Source organism: Protopterus annectens, chromosome 14.part0, assembly GCF_019279795.1.
Source record: "Protopterus annectens isolate FY-2018-M chromosome 14.part0, PAN1.0, whole genome shotgun sequence".
In the NCBI taxonomy this organism is placed as follows: domain Eukaryota; kingdom Metazoa; phylum Chordata; order Ceratodontiformes; family Protopteridae; genus Protopterus; species Protopterus annectens.
Window position 1 is genome coordinate 1,129,987,557 of NC_056748.1, and position 22,402 is coordinate 1,130,009,958.

General features: G+C 37.0%; 2 protein-coding genes across 2 annotated transcripts in view; one reads left to right on the forward strand and one right to left on the reverse strand.

The window, feature by feature from the left end:
* Positions 1–22,402, forward strand: part of LOC122789450 (heparan sulfate glucosamine 3-O-sulfotransferase 1-like) — a 960,978-nt gene that overhangs the window by 763,066 nt on the left and 175,510 nt on the right. The gene's annotated exons all lie outside the window — the stretch shown is intronic.
* LOC122788770 (calphotin-like) lies at positions 18,720–21,287 on the reverse strand. Its single transcript, XM_044055665.1, has one exon. The coding sequence runs from the start codon at positions 21,285–21,287 to the stop codon at positions 18,720–18,722; it is 2,568 nt and encodes an 855-aa protein (XP_043911600.1).

The following is a 22,402-nucleotide window of genomic DNA, read 5'->3' on the forward strand; positions in this document are numbered from 1 at the left end:
TCAGCTATAGCATTGCAGCTCAACACAATTTCAAATTAATCTTCCTTCTTTCTGGACACATACAACATATGCCGTGAATGGACTGCTCAAATCAAAGAATCCTGATAAGCTAGAAACCCTATTTTAATTGTGAGGATCCTTCAACTTAGAGAACAAACATCTGATTTCCTGCTATTAGCTACAGCATTTTATATAACACTGATGGGTAGTTAGTTTTCTATTACCCTCTCCAGTGCAGTTAATTACCTCTCTAATTATTGTCAGAATTTTAAATATACAAGTTACAGTTTATACACATTTAAAGATGTATGCTGCACTTTCATGGGCAAGGTGTTACAACTGCATTCTCTCAGGACAAAACCATCTGGGTTTACACAGATGGGTTGTTAGTCTTATACACCTATCAGAATTGCTATTAGCCAGTCCTTGTCCACTGTTGGTAGCATAGCAAAAAGTGATAGGGATAAGGTCCAGTAGCTAAAGTGATAGGGAAAGTGTCCAGTGGCTAAAGTTATAGGGAGAGTGTCCAGTGGCTAAAGTGATAGACTGTCCAATGGCTAAAGTGATAGAGTGTCCAGAGGCATATCTTCATATTACCAGGCTACTGCGTACACAGCCATTGCGATGGAACATGGTCAGTCATCAAGTTATAGAGTTTGCCTAACAGGGAGCACTGCAGAGAATAAAAGGCTGACTCCACAGCCAACCATTCCTTTTCAATGTCTGAGCACTTTTGATCAGCATTACTTATCATACTGTATCAAAGTGTAGTGGCCTCTTGACTATGTTCACAAAACACTGTTAGTTACTCCTGATTTTAATAAGGAATTTACATGGTGTACGAATGCAGCACAAATTGGTTTGGAGGTAGTTTTATCACAGGAGATTCAAAGTGATGAGCATCGCAGGTACTACATCAGTAAAGGGGTTACCTTTTATGACTGATGTAGTACCTGCGATGCTCATCACTTTGAATCTCCTGTGATAAAACTACATCCAAACCAATTTGTGCTGCATTCGTACACCATGTAAATTCCTTATTAAAATCAGGAGTAACTAACAGTGGTTTTTGAACATAGTCAAGAGGCCACTATACTTTGATACAGTATGATCTGTGAAAGGACAGGCAGTAGTTGCAAAATGACATACCGATTTTCTACAGTACTCAGCTGTCTAGTCAAAGGCTTCAGCTGTATTTTAGTGAAGAGTACAGGCGATTACTTTTTAGAAGCTATTTTTTCCTAGTTGTATTTTTTAAGATTTCTCATCCTGTTATGTATCTTAAATATTTGGCTTCCTTCTTCATTTACAGTCAAGCCTGCCTGTCTTATGGACTGTAATATATAGTCTGCCCTGTTGGTCACTGGCACTGCCTCTACTCTAAACTGGTGACCACATCTGGACATGCAGCAACATATTGTAATTTGAGTTTCAATGCTTTATCCACCAATCTCTCTTAAACTGGAGGTCCAGGTAGGATAGATGGTAGCACAGTGCACTGAAATAAACTTTAAGGGGTTAAAAAGCCTATATTTGTTCGCTAGCAGAAAGGGAAACAGTATATGCCATTATCCTTTTGTCATATCTAATATAGTTAAGTATCTTGCTTTTTATCTGTTCTCTGTTAGCTTATCAATGTTGGCTATGAGATAGCGATCAAGCTTTGAAATGCTATTCAGTTTGTTGACATCATGACAGAGTCTAGTGGTTCAATAAGTGTAGGAATTAACACTACTCCATTCATTGCTACTCTGTTACTTTCAGTTTGAACATTTTTGTATGTTTCTCACTAATTGCTGCTATATTTCAGGTAAGTTGTAAGGTTTGAGACTGTTCACTCCAGCTGTTGTGTGTCTATTGTGTTCTATCAGCTTTGTCCCCCCAGATACTTCTAAGAACAGTCCTTTTTTTAACATAAATTATCCTATTTCCTGTTTAAGTGCTCCTGAAAAATATGGCTCTAGCTGATGATCTTTCCTGCATGATTTTCCACACGGACTCTAACCACAAAAGTGTGTACTTCTTTCCATGATGTTAATACATTGTCATGATAGATTAAAATGTAAGTAGTGATGCATTACTATTATGTACACTTTCATAGCTACTAAGGGAAACTCTAGGGTCCTACCTAAATAAACCTTTGCCTGGTCTCACCATTTCCTCATCTTCCTTTTCATGTGGACATCCTGTAGCTCATGCTCTGTTTCCTTAAATTAATGCATAATCAGGTGTAGGTCCACACTAGCAGGGAGCTCTTTTTCTTCCAAGATCTCATTATAACTAGTTTTTGCTACTAATGAAATCAGATGCAACAAAAAGGAATCTGCAAAGGAGTTTTAATATCATATCCTAATAAAACAGTGCCATCATACTTCTCAACATCTTAGCACACGAAATCTGGACAGAGCCAAAAATAATGGGGGGACAAATGCACAAAAACAGAATTTTGCTGAATAAAAGATTTTGTGTTACCATGCATTCTCTGAATAATATGAAATCTGAAACTCAAATGTGCGTCATTTTTTTAGTGAATTAAATCCTATCTGATTTGTCAGAAAACAACAACTTTTATGAGGAACAGACCAAAAATGTAATGAAAAAATCTGGGTAATCTGTGCAGTAGAGAGGTATTAGCGGCATAATTAAGATAAACCCTACCTGCCCATAATTTATCACACATTTCTTGAATCCTCATCTATACTCTGATGATCTCAAAAAAATATCCTTCCATGTTCCAATTTCAGATGCATCACATCTTCAGTATTTAGATGAGATCGTTGGAAACACAGCAAACAGTGTAGGTAGAGCATACGAATATTTAAAGAGGCAGTGACAGCCGAAGAACCAAAATGTCCATGATCTAGTGGCATACATAGGCAATAAAATTACTTTATACCAATTGTCTAAGGGAATGGAAATTCTTAGATCTGTCTCTCCTAAATTAGCCTGTATTTATCTATAAGTGACCCTCCAATTCCCAGTAATAGGGATCTTATTATTACTATATAAACTATCTGTGGGGCTTGACTGTCTCTTCTTTCAATCCACCATCTAAGCCCCTGAAGTCAATCCATTCTAGGTTTGGACTCCATTTTAATATACAGAACAATTCAGTACATCTTTAATATGAACCCTGCAGACTTAGTAATAATAGATATAAAAACACAGCATACTTTTTGTAGATTCTTGAATAATATTGTTTGTACTTGCAATACCCTGCTGTTGTGTTTTGTTTAAAAGTTGTTTATAATATTTTTTATAATGCAACATGAAAAAAGTCTCATTTTGGTCATTAAGTAAAAAGTTAAATATTTATAAACATGATACAGAACTCGTGTTTTAGAAATGTGCATATTGAACAACATTTATTTTCACAGTACCCTGTTATCTTGCTTTGAATTACCTCTTCCAGATCAGCTGCAGAGTTTTTTTATTTTTTTTTATTTTTCTGTTTTAAAATTACAAAAAAAAATGTTGCCATGCTCTAATTAGCTTAGGGTTTAAAACAGCTCAAATACAAATAATGCAGTAATAAAAGTATTACCCTAAACTTTTTGAAATAATAAAATTAACTCAAATGAAGACAGATGACAAATGACACAGTGCCTGCCATGATTCTATATCCCTCCAATATTTATCACTTATAAACAGTCCATGACTTCTCTATTGCTGTGAAAAATAACTACTGATATTTATTTACTGCCATTTGATTACCAAGATCAGTTGTCTAGATCAAACTGTTGGTGCTTGTGGACAGTTCCCTCTGAATTTAACAATTACGGAAGACACCAGATATTGGCAGAGGCCTTGTCTGTAAGGGAATGAAATTGTATTAGAGCACTTGTAGATGGTTAGCTCTGACCAGCCAGTGGTATGTTAATAGGACATTCCAGTCTAAGCAATGACACATGGAAGCAAGCTGCAGGAGAGGAGAGGGCAGAAAAAGATGAACAAAAGCCAAAAGTAGCAAATTGTGCATTTCCAAGTGTTGAAGGATTTCTATTGGATTATGGACAATTATCCCATTAAATGTAAAATATATATATATATATATATATATATATATATATATATATATATATATATATATATATATATCTGCATTGTAAAAGCAGTGCAGATCTTCATGCATGGGACAGGCAAAAAACAACAAGGGAATCATGTTTACACTAGCCTTGCTATGGTGCAAAATGGAGGGCAGGAAGTAAAGGACTGATGAGTGCTGTTACCAGGTTGTACAATATGTTTACTGCTTAGTGAGTGGAGCAAATTTTTTACATTTCATACACATATTTACTCACAACAGCACTGGGAATTGTTTGTTTAACAAAGAAATAACTGTATTGCATCATACAGTAGGAGTACATGCAATATTTTATAAATGCAACAAAGGTTTCTTGTTGTTACTAAAAGTAATTACTTTAGGCACTGACCAAGAACATGGAAATAGACTGTGACACATCAGACATTGCTGTTTTTTAGTAATAAAATAAACAGAGTTCTTTGTACATGGGATAAACAGGGTGTTTTTAGCAACAGAAACAGACTACACTAAATACTCAGGGACAGAATTTAACAGTGGCAGCCTTGTGACTTCAAAGCAAGATGGAGGGTGTTTTTGCAAGAGAAAGACGCTACACTAATTACTCAGGTACAAAATGTAACAGTGGCAGCCTTGTGACTTCAAAACAAGATGGAGGGCTGAATGAGAAATTGAATATGTGGAGAAAGGTGAATGGGCAGGAGTCATATAGCTGACCAATGACTGCTTAACTGTGATCAAATAACTGGTGGTGTAATCACTGTCATCCACATACTGCCTCACTGCCCACTTATTGTAGCCAACTTAATTGCATACACCTCAGATGTCCAACATTGATGAAATAAAACATTACAATAATATTGTCCATAGTAATTTCAGCTTGTTTACTCAAACAGGCACCAAGGGAAAAGTCAACAGCATTCAGATGCACCTGCAATTTGCCCCTATTTCCATCTTTACTACTCTAAATATGTTGGGTGCCATCAACAATACTACAAAAACAGGAGGAGTTCAAGTACAGCGGGAAAGCTTTTTTAAGGTGACACACCCTAACAATGAAGGGAAAAGTTAAACAGCAGCATTCAGAGGCACTTACAGTTTACCCCTCTTTGTCTCTTTACTGCTCTAAATATTTAGGTGATTGTAGCAGCTGTTGTTGTATTCTGCATCACAGACCTGAGAATTAAGAACATTTCTACAGTCAAGGCTGCAGATACAGAGGGCATCCATTGCTTATCTATGTTTTTATTTATAATCTCCCTCTCTGTAGGCTGCTTTTATGTTAAAGCATCCTTAAGCATCCAGTGACACATCATTGTAGTTTATAGTGGTATCACTTTGCTTTATCACTAGTTGATAGTGATCAGTTTGCCTCATCACTAATTTATAGTGATCAGTTTGCCTCATCACTAGTTTATAGTGGTATCAGTTTGCCTCATCACTAGTTTGTACTGGTATCAGTTTGTCTCGTCACTAGTTTATTATGGTATCACTTTGCTTTATCACTAGTTGATAGTGATCAGTTTGCCTCATCACTAGTTTATAGTGATCTGTTTGCCTCAACACTAGTTTATAGTGGTATCAGTTTGCCTCATCACTAGTTTATAGTGGTGTCAGTTTGCATTATCACTAGTTTAAAGTGATCAGTTTGCCTCATCACTAGTTTGTAGTGGTATCAGTTTGTTTTATCACTAGTTTATAATGATTAGTTTGCCTCATCACTAGTTTATAGTGATGTCAGTTTACCTTATCACTAGTTTACAGTGGCATACTTTCACTTTTAGTTTCTGTCCTTTAATACCCACAGCAAAACTCTGCCTTAGGCTATTTGTTTACCTTTGTTTTGCTAGGTGTGTAGAATCACTAAGTATGAGCATGCCTAGACTGTTTGTCTCCCATTAACATGGGCTATGGCCTGCTTCACTCCCTTTCCTGAAATCAGTTACCCATTAGAAACATAACTTTAAAATCACATTCCTAAACAATATGCTAACTGAATTAGCTCCAAAAACAAGTAACCGACTTATAAACTAACACTTAATACAAAAAAAGAGAGAGAGCAATACCACCAGTCGACACAACTAAAATGCACTTTAATGGCTTGTAACTTGTAAACTAAGTGCTTTTGCAAAGACAATGCTTAGACTTTGTCTGAGAAACCAGTTACAAAATAAACAAGTTTAAATGTCCCTACAAGCATACTGATGTCATGCCATCTACCAACAAAAACAGAAATATGAAATATACCCCTCTAAACTGCATACACATGCAATTAATTAGATTACAAATTAACAATTAAAAAACTATTATAGTACAAAGGAGTAATACAATAAAGGCACTTTACTTTCACATTACACAATCTATTTTTTAAAATAGGATATATTGATATAATTTCATTCAAACCAGGTTTGGCATTTGTATTCAGCTTCAATTGCCATGACACCTCCTTATTATCTAGCAGAGTATGAATATCACCACTTCTAAGAGAATCAATCATCCTATCAATCAAAAAAAAAGGAATTTTTTAAAATCAGCACAATCCTTTGAATGTGAATAAAGTACATTCTTATTGTTCTTATCTTTTATATCCCTAATATGTTCGCCAATACAATCTTTCAAGCATTTGCATGTTTTCCCCACATAAAACGCCTGACATGACCAACAAGTTGACAAATAAACTACGTGCCTAGTGTTGCAATCAATCCTTCCTGGACAAGGAACCGACTTATTGAAATGGGCTACTGTAACATAAGGTCCATCATTAATAAATTTACCAGATTTACAGGCACCATACTTACTCATGCACAATCTAAAATGGTCTGTCCTACTATATTGTACATTTTCTAATAAAACATTCATATTTTGTCCCCTTGCATATACCACTTATAGTTGACCACCAAAAAGTGTTTTGATTTCTGGGGGAAAAAGACTATGCCACAAATTCTTTACTATGCTGGCTAAACCTTGTGCATTATGATTGTTAGGAATAACCACTTCACAATGTTTCTGCATACTACTCTCAGGGGTGTCATTCGTGTCTTTAGTAACATAATCTAAACCAGATTTTAAAATAGCTTGAAATCTAATTTTTGTAGCCCGTAAAATTCCATTTCTGATATTGTTGAATAAATATAATGGATAATTCCTTTCCATAAACATCCCAAGAAGTATCTCTGCTTCCTTATGAAAATTGTTGTCATCGCTATTTATCCTAGACAATCTGACAACTTGTCCTTTAACTATTCCTTTTTTCTGATATGCATGTGACAACTGTCATAATGTAGGAAAGAACTCAAATATTTTGTTTCCTATAGATAGTGGAACCAAAACAAGAACATACTTGGTGCTTATATAAACAAATATCCAAGTATTCTATACAGTGCCAATCCACTCCATAAGTAAATCTAAGAAAAGAAGTGGAATTGTTCAAATAATTAATAAAATCACCTATAACATCCACCTCCCCTTTCCATAGGATCAGTATAGCATCCAGAAATCTGTAATATGTCAATCAACATAACTGGGCTTCAAGACATTGTTTTCTTCCCATTGTGCTAGAACTAGATTCGCAAAAATTAATATGCATTTAGCACCCATGGCTACCCCAGATGTTTGCCTAAAAGCATCTCCATCAAAATACAAAAAATTGCTAGCCAACACAATTTCAGTTAGTTCCACTAAAGAGTTGTGGATACTTCTATCCAAGCTCACACATTCCCTAAACATTTCTAAATCTTCTTCATGCAGAATTACTGAAAATACATTTTCAATGTCTATTACTACAAACCAAATATTTTCATCATACTGTAACCCACGTCATAATTCTAGAGGGCGTCATGAATCCTGAATAATATGCTCCCTAGAGTTCAATAAATGTTTACAATAAACGTCCAGAAATGCAGCTATCAATTTAGTCTTCAACCCTTGTGCAGGCACTATTGGATGCACTGGAGGGTTGTAGACATTTTTGTGGATTTTCGGGATTCCCAAAATGCTAGCGATGATAGGATTTTCAACTAAGAAATAGTCATACTCACTTAGTGTGATAGTACCATCACAAACAATCTCAAAAAGGAAGCAGTCAGTTTTGGCATAAGCAGTACTGCCTTGGTTTCCCAACACTCTTTCATATGTACAGTTGTCATTAAGTATATCAGACATTTTACATAATCCATTCGATTCATTATTACCATTACCACCCCCACCCTTGTCTGCTTTCTTTAATCTGATATTTTTATTGTGCATAAATTCTAACAAAACAATATGTTCGTCTTCACTTGTATTGTCAGTAAATCATTTGTTTAAATTAATATAACTCCTAAAACCTTGTTCACAAATTTGTTCAAATACCAGGTCTAAGGAATGGGGCGGTGGAATAAAGGTACTTGATTACGTTAACAAAATGTTATTTGGGCTTTGCAGCTTCCCCTCCAAAAACAACCTCAAGTTTAATTGTCTGGAATATAAGTTTAAATTAACAAGTACTCTAGAAATGCTGGAACAAAAAAAGACGGCACAGAAGTAAAACCTTTGCTAAGCAAAGAAAGGTGACTATATGTTAAATTAACGTCACTAAACTTGTACACACAACTTCCAAACCGACCAGAGTTTAATGGTTGTTGTAATTCAACACTCAACGATTGTTCCTTTGATTGTGATTCCAATAACTGTTCTCAAAACAAAACTGCTTGGGGTAATAATAAATGACAACCTCAATTATGACCTTCATATACAATATTAAAAAAACACACACAAATAACTTGGAATACTATACAGAGCCAAAAAATTCTGTACTGCATCCACCAAAATCACACTTAACACTACATACCTACTCCGCCCTCTGTTACTTGGTTCTCCCATCTTGACTAATCTTCAGGCCACCTTAAACTGTAAACTAGAATGGCATTACAAGGTAGCTAGATTGCTGACACAAGTCACAGAGCACATTGCTGTTTTGCACTGAAAATTCTAAATGGCTATAATTATCCCACCAATTAAATGATTCCCAACTTCTCTTAACACATAAAATTATATTTAATTTCACTTCCTGCCCAGGTGTAAATACAATTCTCCACCACTACCTCCCAAACTGTCTGATAGAAATGCACACGTGTATAAGCCTTACAAAGTCTGCAGCCAAAGTCCGTACTCGCACTGTGCAGCAGGAGTCTGCAACAGAATCTCTGCAGCAATCAAGGGAAAACATAATATTCATTTATTTAAGCTGCAACTAAAAGAATTCATCTCTGACTCATGGCTTTGCACTTGCTGTTCTGCTGGCTAAAAATTTCAGCTTCTCCTCTAATACCTATATCCAGGGCCGGATTTAGATGAAAAGAGGCCCTAGGCTATTCCACTTATGAGGCCCTTTCACCTCCCATTTTTAAGTTTGTAAATTACATGAGAGATAATAAAATACATCATTACTGTGATGTATATCAATATGTTAAATGAAACATGTTGTGATTGGTACTAACCTTTATAAAAAATGTGGCACGGATAATAAATAAAAAAAAGTCGAGAACACTTATTTGGACATTTATTCTCAGCACCATATATAGTACTTGTAACAATAACTAATCAAACATAACACACAACATTTACAAAGAAACAAAATTCAAATAATGAAAATCTTTGACTACAAAAATAAAATACTTAATAAAATTATCATATTTTCTATCAAATTAAATTAAATATATTCAATACATTGAAGATTAAACCAAATTCAATTCAGATAAATTTATTTCATAATAATTTGCATTTAAAGTTTAAGTATGAATTATTATGAATTTTAAGTCTTAAACTAAACCAAAAATGGAACTTTATTCAAACAAAATCCAGATCACAAAAAAGAAAATATCAAATTGTATATCATATTAAATTTTATGTTAATAGTTATTTTATTTAAGAACTGATTCAATCCAAGTATACATTTAAAACGAAATAGTAGATTAGAAGAATTTCTTTCTAAACTTTTTCACGCAGAATTCTTCTATAAGTTCATCAAAATCTATTTTTCTGATAGTCTCATTTTCGATGCACAAAATACTCAATGAAGACAACCTCGTCTGGGTCATTGTGCTTCTTAATTGATTTTTGATATTTTTAAGTCTTGAAAATGACCTTTCTCCAGTACAATTAGTGACTATTAAATTGAGAAACAGCCGTAAGATTGATTCCACATTGGGGAAGGCCACTTGAATATTTTCTTTGAATATTATTTGATACAAGTCTGTATGCGACAATGTGGAATTTTTTGAAGGCTTATGCGTTTGTCTCACATATGTGGGGAAATGAAATAGTTCTTCAGTAAGATTTTGGTTGACATCTTCTGGGTATTCTTGCATTAACAGCTCAACACCTCTTTGAAGTTCTACCTTTGATAATGTAAGATCGGCAAGAAAGGAAAATATTTTCACTACATCATCATAAACAGAAGCTCTTCTTCCTAAATTTGACTCTAGTGCATCTAATATAGGAATAAATGATTTAATCCTAAATTTATCTCTTGAAGAGAGTTCGTCTAAGGCATCAGGGTCAGATGAATTTTCGTAATTCCCTTGCCTTTTACTTCTTATTATCCTTCTGGCAGTTCTATATTCAGTATTTGGCAATGTGTTTTTTGCTTGTTGCTCAAGTGCATCAAAATCTTCCCTAATTCCACGTAAAATATCCAAAAGTGACCTGTACCAATCTGCACAACTACTCAGTAAAATATTAGGGCTTTGAAGAATTTTATTTACTTTTGAAAAATGTCTCAGTATTCGATTCCAGAAATGGAGCATAAACACGAATTCAAATTCTTCCATTTTCTCTAAAAGATTGTTGGCCCTCAATCAAGTATCACCCTTTGTATTATTATCTGAATGTAAATAATTGAGTGCATCGGTGATATCATTGTAATTTTCTAAAATAGCTTCTGTAGCTTTTGCATGTGCCTCCCACCTAGTGTCTGATAAATATTTAGGCACTTTAGAGTGAGGTTTCAAATGTTATTTCAGAACTGCCCATCTTTTTGTGGAAGACAAAAAAAAGATATAAACTTTGTTCACAACACCAAAAAAATTAACAGCACCAAGGCAACAATCAACAGCTGAACGACCTACTAAATTTAAAGAGTGACCAGCGCATGGAACAAATCTTGCAAACATTTTTTTTCGATAATATTTTGCTGCATACCATTGTATCTACCAGCCATATTGGCTGCATTATCATAAGACTGTCCTCGGCATTTTCTGAAATCAATTTCAAGTTCAGTAGTGATATAGTTAAATATTAAATCAGCTATGCTTTCCCCTGAGTGATCTTTTAGTTCAAGGAAAGTCAAAAATCTCTCAGTTGGCAACCGTCTTCAGGTGACACATATCTAATAATTAAGGTCAACTGATCAGTATGAGATATGTCAGGAGTGGAATCTACTGAAAAGCTAAAATAGCCAGCCTTTTTCACTTCCGCCACAATTGTGTCTTTCACTTTATTTGCCATAAGTTGAATAATTTCCTCATATAGTTTTAGACAGATATGAAGGTTTTCCTGAGCCAGTATTTCCATATCGATCGATATGATCTCTTAAAAATGGATCGAATTTTACTACTAGTTCTAGAAGACCAAAGTAATTGCCGTTATTTGGAGTTCCAAACTTTTCATTGTCTCCTCTAAATGGTAAGCCTCGCTCTGCAAGAGTGCAAATTACAGCGAAAACTCTTTCTATAACATAACGCCAGTATTGTTGCTCTTTTCTTATTTCTTCCTCTAGCTTTGAAGTTAAAGTTTTCCCTTTTGCTCTTGTTAAGTACGTTAACATAGCATTCCTATGATTTTTCCGAATTTTCATGAGTTTGAATGATAGCAGGGTTTTTCCAATCATTAAACCCTTCAGAAGTTAATGCTGTTGCAGAAGATGCAATATTTGGAAAGAGTTTACAAACAAAGCAAAAACGCGGCCTTTTGAGGGAGAGTACACAAGCCATTCTAGGGTATATTTTTCTCCATTGGCTTTTGTTGAATAAAAAATTGCTTTTGTACAAAATCTGGACTGATTCTTATATTCTCGCTTAGAATTTAAAATGGTCCACAGTGATACTGAACTTGAGAAGGGCCCTTCTACCCAATATGATACATCATTTTAGCGATAAATTTGTCCACAAGCCAACATCTGTTACAGTAGACATATATTTGACATCACTATCTAAATTTGCAACATCTTGAACATGGTGTTTCTCATTAGGTGTCTGAAAAAAATTCTGAATATTCGTATTATTTTCTTTTGTCTCGTTTGTATATTCGTGTTCAGTAAGTTGCTCTTGAATTAGTTCCATATTTTCACTTTGAGTTGGTGCAACGGCCGTGTCCTCACATACAACGTGCTGCATTGCTTCCAATTGAGTAGTACTAGTTGGCACATGCATGTAAGCAGTAATCGGTGTTAGCTTCTTTGCCTCATACTCTTGTAGCTTCTTTTTCTTGCGTTTGCAAGTGCCACTTTCAAATTTTTTACTCATTCTTAGATTAGAATCTAGAACAAAATATTTGAGTTATTAATTATTGTGCATAAATAAGATGAAGATATTGTCACAAAAAAAATTTTCAATATTCTATAAACACTTCACTAAAGTATTGAACCTACTGAACTCAAAAGGCAAGAATCAAATGATCGTGTACGCAATCCTAAAATAAGAATCTTTTCTAATAACATTAACACGTGTTTCATATTATCGAAGTAACATGAATATAACCAAATGTCGAGATATCAATAGGTCTGTTCGTTTGTCTGTTCCAATCTACACCAATCTGCACTTTATTTATGCAAGAACAAACCAGAGCTTAGTAGCATAAGGCACGTCAATATTTTCCATAGCAATCAATGAACGTATGAACTATACTTTGGTGCAATCTAGTATATACAAATGAACAGACCCAATGAGCCGAACGCATTGATTAACCAATACATTTTTATGTTTGTTTATTAGTCATATGCGTAGAATTTCTCCTTATTTTCGGTTTAGTGTTTTAGTGTTCACTGTTTTTAGAATAGTGTAATTTTAATTTTGCTAACAATTTGAATGTAGGCCCCTCTTGATCTTGAGGCCCTAGACTGAAGCCTAGTTAGCCTATAGGAAAATCCGGCCCTGCCTATATCCATCCTATCCCTCCTTTTCTTTGTTTTTTTTCTCTTAATCTCATTTCCCTTATTCTTAATCTAGCGTTTACTCTATTTCTCCTGTCTCCCTTAGCTACTCCACTTATTACCTCTAACAAATACTTAGTTCTCACTCTCCCTCCCTTTTCCTTATTTACTGTTTGAATGTTTCACTCTCACATTTGCTTTATGAAGAAGTAATTAACCCTTGGAGTTACATGTCAGCAGATTTCAGAGCCACTTGATATTGTGTTTGTCTTGTTTTAATGATGGTATGTCATATGTGCATTATTATTTGTAATAATATATGTATTTACCATATTTAGTAATATGATGTCATTTTTCCATGTATGCTTATTTTCTGATATTTTACTTGTGGAATTTTTCTCCACAGCCCTCCAACGAAAACAGATAAAAATATGTAAACTTTCCTATTAAATAAATGCCAATAAATAAATAAGCACACACCTTAAGCATGCAAGTCAAATCAAAGACTGTTTAAATGTGATCCAATGAGAGCAGAGCTCTTCAATTTATCTGACAGAAAACACTTATGCCAACTAGCTACAGCTATTTTACTGATTGTTAGCACCACATATGTCTAACTGTGACAAAATAAAGGAATAAAAAATAATAGATATGGGCTGTGCTGAAAATTGTGTGTTGTTATCAAAGTACTACCCCAGTAAATGAAGTAAAATAAAAAAAATAAATACATAAAAAAAAAAAAAACACATTTCAGTGGTGCAGCGTTAGCGTTGTTGCCTCACAGCAAGAGGTTCTCCCGTTCGATTCTTGGCTGGAGTGTGGGGAGTGCCTTCTGTGTGGAGTCTGCATGTCCTCCCTGTGATTGGGTGAGCATTCGAAAGACATGCGTGAATGGGCCTGCCTTCGTTGAAGGTTGAATGTTGAGCTGGCACCTCGGCATTCATGAAGATCTACTGCCAATCATTAGCAGACCAGAGTTCCGCTGTGGTGACCCCTAACTGGGAAAAACCGAAAGACAACAACAACAACCATGTTGCTGTCTAACACATACAGTGCAATGCTCTGCATCACCCCCTGATATATATATATATATATATATATATATATATATATATATATATATATGTATATGTATATATATATATATATATATATATATATATATATATATATATATATGTATATGGATCTGGTTCATTTCGCCAAATGTCATTTCAGCAAGACCAAATAGCTGAAAATAGTAGTGGCAGTGTATATGCCCTTTTCCCCCACTGTAGTGTGATCCTGGAGTTAGAATATATAGTAAGGGGGTATGGAGGATGCAGCCCCCCATCTAGCTTGTTTTATACTATACAGTTTCTGTTATGAGGGTATGTTAGTACTTTTTAATCAAAGTATGTGGGGGATACACCTCCCACACACACCAATGCCCCTATTTTCAGCGAAATGTGCTTTCAGCAATTTGGTCTTGCTGAAATAACATTTGGAGAAATGTGCTTTCGGCTAAATGACCCAGATCCATATATATATATATATATATATATATATATATATATATATATATATACGTGCACAGATGTTACCACCAATTACAGCCACTTTAATATGTACATACACATCAGATGTCTCCCTGGTGTTTAATCCTTTGCTCCTACCGACCTGTCTTAACCTTATATCTTGACATAAGTCATACCTACAAATAGTTCTAGCTATGCTCAGAGCCCAGGTTTTGTTGTTAAGATGTAACAAATTTGTATGTTCTTATGTATACTACATTCTGTTTACTTTATACTTTATTGATTACTGTAATTTGTGCATGACAATTTATTGTCCCTCCCTGGGCCTCTGCTGAAGAAGGACCTGTGTCCAGTCAGACTTTCCCAGTAAACAAATGTTAAATAAATAAATAAAAACAAGAACAAGAAAAGTGTAATGGGCATGGAAAAAGATTAAATGAGCAAAAGGAATATAATAAGGGCGAAAAGGGCACATTAAGCAAAGATAAAGCAAGGCGACTGCATGTTTTTTGGCAAAGTATCTCAAAGTGTACAAAAGTGCTTACGGTGTGTGCTTATCACAGTGCACATATTCCGAAGGGTTTATTTGTGTGCAAAGTGAAACTATTTCATAAAGTACAGTCAAAATACAGCCATTTAAAAAAAGTTTCTTGTGCTGGGTGTGTCTTGTCACAAAGTGTTGCCATTACAGAATGTTTCTTGCAATGTAAAGAGTTATTTAGCAAAGCACAGCCATTTTGGGAAAGTTTATTTGCAAAGTGCAGTTATTTTGAAATGTTTCTTACTCTGAGCTTCTTCTGCCTAGTTCACTGGCACAGTGCAGTTATTTTGAAATGTTTCTTACACTAATAAGAGATGATTTCTTACAGTACACTGATTTCAAGAGTACTACAGTGTCCGCGAGACTTATTTCTCAAAGTTCTGTTATTCAGAGGATTGTTGAGCCAGACATGGTTACAAATACTGACATAAATTTCTGGCAGTGTGTGTGTGTGTGTGTGTGTGTGTGTGTGTGTGTGTGTGTGTGTGTGTTTGTGCATACTTGCAAAAGCCTTTGCTGGTATGTGTTAATATGGCAGATGGATTTTGAAAACAGTCACCATTGGTGTTTGATCAGAAAGTTACAGAAAACTAGAGAATATTTGAGCAAGAGTACAATATTTTTATACAAGCAGCTTATTCTGACAAAGATGCACACACCAGGGCATTCATTTTTCTAAACCCAGCTGGGACAGAAGCCACTGAAAGAGAACGTTCATTTGTGTATGCACCAGCAGTATATCAGAGAGAATGTGAAAACTGTCATAATGTTGTATAGGCTAAATCAAGGGAAGACCCTAGAAATATGTAACCCCCAGACTAATATTACTTTAGAGAGGCATTTGTTTTATACAAGGGATCAAAAACCAGGCGAAACTTTTGCAGCTTCCATTACTGACCTGAGAAACAAAGCTAAAATGTGTCGGTTTGGTGACTTCAAAGATGAGTTGATAAAAGACAGGCTTGTGTGTGTGGTATTAATAGTGCTGCAGTGAAAAAGATTTTACTTCATGACAGTGATTTAATGCCGAGCAAAGCTACGGTGATTTGTCAAATCCACGAAGTTACAGAAAGGCACACAATTATGCTTGGAAGTGATAAGGGCATGGTTTCAGCAGGCTCCAAAGCAAATGTCGACAGCATGTAACATGTGGCTAGCAGAAACTGGCCTAAGCACATGACAGTTGCAATTCCTACAGGGTTTCTTGGGAGGAGTCATAGTTTTCCAGCAAGCAAGAAAAGGACATGCTCAGTGCAGTACAAGGGTGAGGCAGCAAAACCCAAATCCAGCTTTATTGTTAGCTGTCGCAATTGTGGTACCAATCATGAGTCTAAAAGATAAAAATGCTTAGCATTTGGTCAGCAATGCCACAAGTGTAAAAAATGGAACCATTTTCAAAAGTTTTTTAAATCAAGTAAACCTCATACAGTTATAAAGAAGGGTCACTCAAGCAAGTTGATCATACAGAAAACTGCAATTCTACTTTCTATGCAGATGGTATATCAGTAATTGGTGAAAAAGTTGATGCAGTACATTTGTTGGCAAAAAATGAAATGTTTTGTTCTGTCCAGATCAATGGTAAATCCACCGAGCTTAAAGTAGACACTAGCTCAAAGTGTAACGCTATGTCAGTAGACACATTTGCTAAGGTGAGAACTGATGAATGGCTCAGTATGGCTACTAGTGTGAAACTTGTTGCTTATGGAGGTGAAAAAATTCAGTCCAAAGGCTCAGTAGTGCTTTCATGTTATTTGGCTAGCAACTGTTACAGCTTGTTATTTTATGTAGTCCCAAGACCTGTGCAGTCATTACTGGGTCTCAAAGACAGTTTGAAAATGAATTTGCTTTCTTTTACCAAAGAAGTTCATCATATAAGTCCATATCCTAGTTCCAATTTTATTGAAGCTATTTTCTCAGAGTATGGTGATGTTATTGATGACAAGTTGGGCAAACCATGTTGTGTATTCTATGAAGTTAGACCCAGAGGTCAGTCCAGTGGTCAGATCAGCAAGAAACATTCTGATGGCTATGCAGGATAAAGTTAAAGCTCAGATGGATAAAATGGTGCAGCAAGGTGTAATTTGTCCAGTTACAGAACCAACTGAATGGGTGTCGTCCATGGTAGCAGCCCAGAAAAAAGGCTCAGATGAAATCAGAATATGTATTGACCCGAGAGATTTGAATAAAGCGTTAAAGAGGCTGCATCATCCAATGCATACAGTTGAGGAAGTCACAGCCCTAAAACCGAATGCCACTGTTTTTTCTGTCTTGGATGCAAAAAGTTAATTTTGGCAAGTGATGCTTGATCGCAAATCCTCATTACTGACTACTTTTAGTACCCTATTTGGCAGATACAGATTCCTCAGGATGTCATTTGGAATAAATTCTGCAAGTGAAGTCTTTCAGTGTGCAGTAGAGCAATTTTTTTCAGGTTATACTTGTGCCATAATAGTAAATGATTTACTGGATGGAGGCAATGGTGAAGCAGAGCATGACAGAAACCTTAAGAAAGTTCTAGACAAGCACATGAAGTGAACTTAAAGCTCAATCCTCTGAAGTATCAATTCAGACTACCAGAAGTTACATATGTAGGTCATTTATTTACTAGCACTGGCTTGCAACCAGACCTGTCCAAGCAAGAAGTCATTCTTGAGATGCCAGCACCAGATAATATTCAAGCTCTACAACATTTTTTGGCATGGTCAACTATTTAGGCAAGTTTATGCCAGACTTCAGTTAGTTGACAGCACCTTTGAGAGAGATGATGCACAAAAAAATGTTATATGGTCTTAGCTGGAACAGCACCAAAAAGCATTTGAAGACCTTAAGCAGAACATTGTCACCCCACCTAAATTAAGTTACTATGATGTCAATAAACCAGTAACTCTTTCCTGTGATGCTTTATAATTTGGTCTTGGCACAGTTATTCTTCAAGAAGGCAGACCAGTAGCCTATGCACCTAGAACTCTTACCCAAACTGAAATGCAATATGCTCAAATTGAGAAAGAACTTTTGGCAATAGTATTTGTTTGTTCAAAGTTTCATGATTATATCTATAGGGTCAAGCTATCCAGACTGAAACTGATCACCATCCTCTAGTCACTATTCTAAAGAAGCCTATGCATTCAGCTCCAGTGAGATTACAAAGACTGATGCTCAGATTGCAAAAGTATAAATAGGTTCAAAATGGTCTATATAAAAGGCAGACTTCTTTATCTGGTTGACAGCTTATCCAGATTGCCCAGAAATACAATGGAACAGTTTAATGCAGAGAATTTTGACTGCATTAATGTTGGATGGCCATCAAAGCAATCTAATGTACCACCTGTAGTGTAAACATATTTTCCTTACAGAGATGAGATGTTGATGGAAGATAGCATTATTTTCAAAGGTCCTAGAATTGTTGTTCATGCTTTCTTACAACATGACCATATATAGATTTTGCATTGTGGTCACCCAGGTTCCGAGTCTACCACAAGAAGGGTGAGAGAACTAGTATTTTGGCCTTCCACTTACCACTGCCAAAGGAAGGGAAGTGGCACTCATTACCACTACTGAAGGAAGGGGAGTGTCACTCATTACTACTGCTGTAGGAAGGGGAGTGTCACTCATTACCACTGCCAAAGGAAGGGGAGTGTCACTCAATACCACTGCCAAAGGAAGGGGAGTGTCACTCATTACCACTGCCAAAGGAAGGGGAGTGGCACTCATTACCACTGCCAAAGGAAGGGGAGTGGCACTCATTACCACTGCCAAAGGAAGGGGAGTGGCACTCATTACCACTGCCAAAGGAAGGGGAGTGACACTCATTACCACTGCCAAAGAAAGGGGAGTGTCACTCATTACCACTACTAAAGGAATGGGAGTGTCACTCATTACTACTGCTGCAGGACGGGGAGTGTCACTCATTACCACTACTGAAGGAAGGGGAGTGTCACTCATTACTACTGCTGCAGGATGGGGAGTGTCACTCATTACCACTGCCAAAGGAAGGGGAGTGGCACTCATTACCACTGCCAAAGGAAGGGAAGTGGCACTCATTACCACTGCCAAAGGAAGGGGGGTAGCACTCATTACCACTGCCAAAGGAAGGGGAGTGTCACTCATTACTACTGCTGCAGGATGGGGAGTGGCACTCATTGCCACTACTGAAGGAAGGGGAGTGTCACTCATTACTACTGCTGCAGGATGGGAAGTGGCACTCATTACCACTGCCAAAGGAAGGGGAGTGTCACTCATTACTACTGCTGCAGGAAGGGGAGTGTCACTCATTACCACTGCCAAAGGACGGAGAGTGGCACTCATTACCACTGCCAAAGGAAGGGGAGTGTCACTCATTACCACTGCCAAAGGAAGGGGAGTGGCACTCATTACCACTGCCAAAGTAAGGGGAGTGTCACTCATTACTACTGCTGCAGGATGGGGAGTGTCACTCATTACCAACACTGAAGGAAGGGGAGTGTCACTCATTAGTACTGCTGCAGGAAGGGCAGTGTCACTCATTACTACTACTGAAGGAAGGGGAGTGTCACTCATTACTACTGTTGCAGAAAGAGGAGTGTCACACATTACCACTGCCAAAGGAAGGGGGGTGTCACTCATTACTACTGCTGCAGGAAGAGGAGTGTCACTCATTACCACTGCCAAAGGACGGGGAGTGTCACTCATTACCACTATTGAAGGAAGGTGAGTGTCACTCATTACTACTGCTGCAGGATGGGGAGTGTCACTCATTACCACTGCCAAAGGAAGGGGAGTGGCACTCATTACTACTGCTGAAGGAAGGGGAGTGTCACTCACTACTGCTGCAGGAAGGGGAGTGGCACTCATTACCACTACTGAAGGAAGGGGAGTGTCACTCATTACTACTGCTGCAGGAAGGGGAGTGTCACTTATTACCACTGCCAAAGGAAGGGGAGTGTCACTCATTACTACTGCTGCAGGAAGAGGAGTGTCACTCATTACCACTGCCAAAGGATGGGGAGTGTCACTCATTACCACTACTGAAGGAAGGGGACTGTCACTCATTACTACTGCTGCAGGATGGGGAGTGTCACTCATTACCACTGCCAAAGGAAGGGGAGTGGCACTCATTACTACTGCTGCAGGAAGGGGAGTGTCACTCATTACCACTACTGAAGGAAGGGGAGTGTCACTCACTACTGCTGCAGGAAGGGGAGTGTCACTCATTACCACTGCCAAAGGAAAGGGAGTGTCACTCATTACCACTACCAAAGGAAGGGGAGTGTCGCTCATTACCACTACTGAAGGAAGGGGAGTGTCACTCATTACTACTGCTGCAGGAAGGGGAGTGCCACTCATTAGCACTGCCAACGGAAGGGGAGTGGCCATTATTATAACTGATAAAAGAAGTGTAGGGGCAGTTATTACCACTGATGAAGGAAGGGGAGTGGCAGTTATTACCACTGATAAAATAAGGGTAGGGGCAGTTATTACCACTGATAAAAGAAGGGTAGGGGCAGTTATTACCACTGCTGAAGGAAGGGTAGTTGCAGTTATCACTGCTGAAGGAAGGGTAGTGACAGTTATTACCACTGATAAAGGAAGGATAGGGGCAGTTATTACTACTGCTGAAGGAAGGGTAGTAGCAGTTATCACTGCTAAAGGAAGGGTAGTGGCAGTTATTACCACTGATAAAGGAAGGGTAGGGGCAGTTATTACCACTGCAGAAGGAAGGGTAGTGGCAGTTATTACCACTGATAAAGGAAGGGTAGGGGCAGTTATTACCACTGCTGAAGGAAGGGTAGTAGCAGTTATCACTGCTGAAGGAAGGGTAGTGGCAGTTATTACCACTGATAAAGGAAGGGTAGGGGCAGTTATTACCACTGCTGAAGGAAGGGTAGTAGCAGTTATCACTGCTGAAGGAATGGTCGGGGCAGTTATTACCACTGCTGAAAGAAGGGTAGTGGCAGTTATAACCACTGCTGCAGGAATTGTAGTGTCATTCATTACCACTGCTGAAGGAAGAGTAATATCAGTTATTAGCACTGCTGCAGGAAGGGTGGTGCTTTCAAAATCCATTGTGATGCCAACAGCCATGACACTGTTAAAGCCAATGTATGTCTGTAAGGTTTGGAGGATTTCTTACTCTCTTTTGAGCAAACTGCTACCCACAATGGAGGGGCCAAGCTGAATACACACACACACACACACACACACACACACACACACACACACACACACACACACACACACACACACACACACACACAGCCTAGGAGGATCTCCTCCAAGCATTTATATAGATGAAGGGAGCAGACTCCAAAGACTAAGAGCAACTAATGAAAGTTTACTTGCTTGCTCTTGCTAGGATCAGTTTGGAAGCCCATGCTTACATAACTTGAATGCTCTTTTTCCAAAAGTAAAACAGTAAGGTCCTAGTTATCTCAACTAAAACATACAGTGATTTGTGATTGCACACAAAAGATCATAATAGTAGACAAAAGTGAAAGAAATACTGGCGCTTAACTGGCTATGATTAAAAGGTGGGTTTGTCAACCCAACCCCAACAATAATGAATGTTTTGTTACTTTAATACAGAAAGAATCTTCTCTCATGAACATTTATATAAAAGTGAAATATCAAGGAGTGACTGAGAAAACAGTGATTAAACTGAGGGACCAGTTGCATATACTGGGGACACATTGCTAAATACTGTAACCAACAAGATAACTCTGATAGAAATGTACAGAATGACTTGGCAATTATGTAAATCATATGGAATGTGATCGCACTGTTGCTAAAATGATTAAAACTGCATTTGGATACTGTACAGCTACTAAACTAATTAAGTGGTCTACACTGTCCTAGTGATGGAAGCTAACATCATGCGTTGCTAAACTCCCATAGCATTGCCACCCTTATAAAATGACAATGCTCACCTAAATGCTTCCACTGTGGTATCAGTCACAAATAAACATTATGGAATCTTAGTATAAACAAACTGTACAATAAACAGAACAGACTTGTTATTCAGAAGAATAAACTAAATACCCCAAATGTTTAAAACAGAACTCAAATGGTAAATAAAAGAGTGAGGAGCAGAATCAGATCTTCCAAAGATAGTACAAACTGAAAATTGTCACTTTGTGAGGACAACCATAAAAAAAAAAAAAAAAAAAAAAAAACGTAACCTTGAAAGATTAAATGGTACT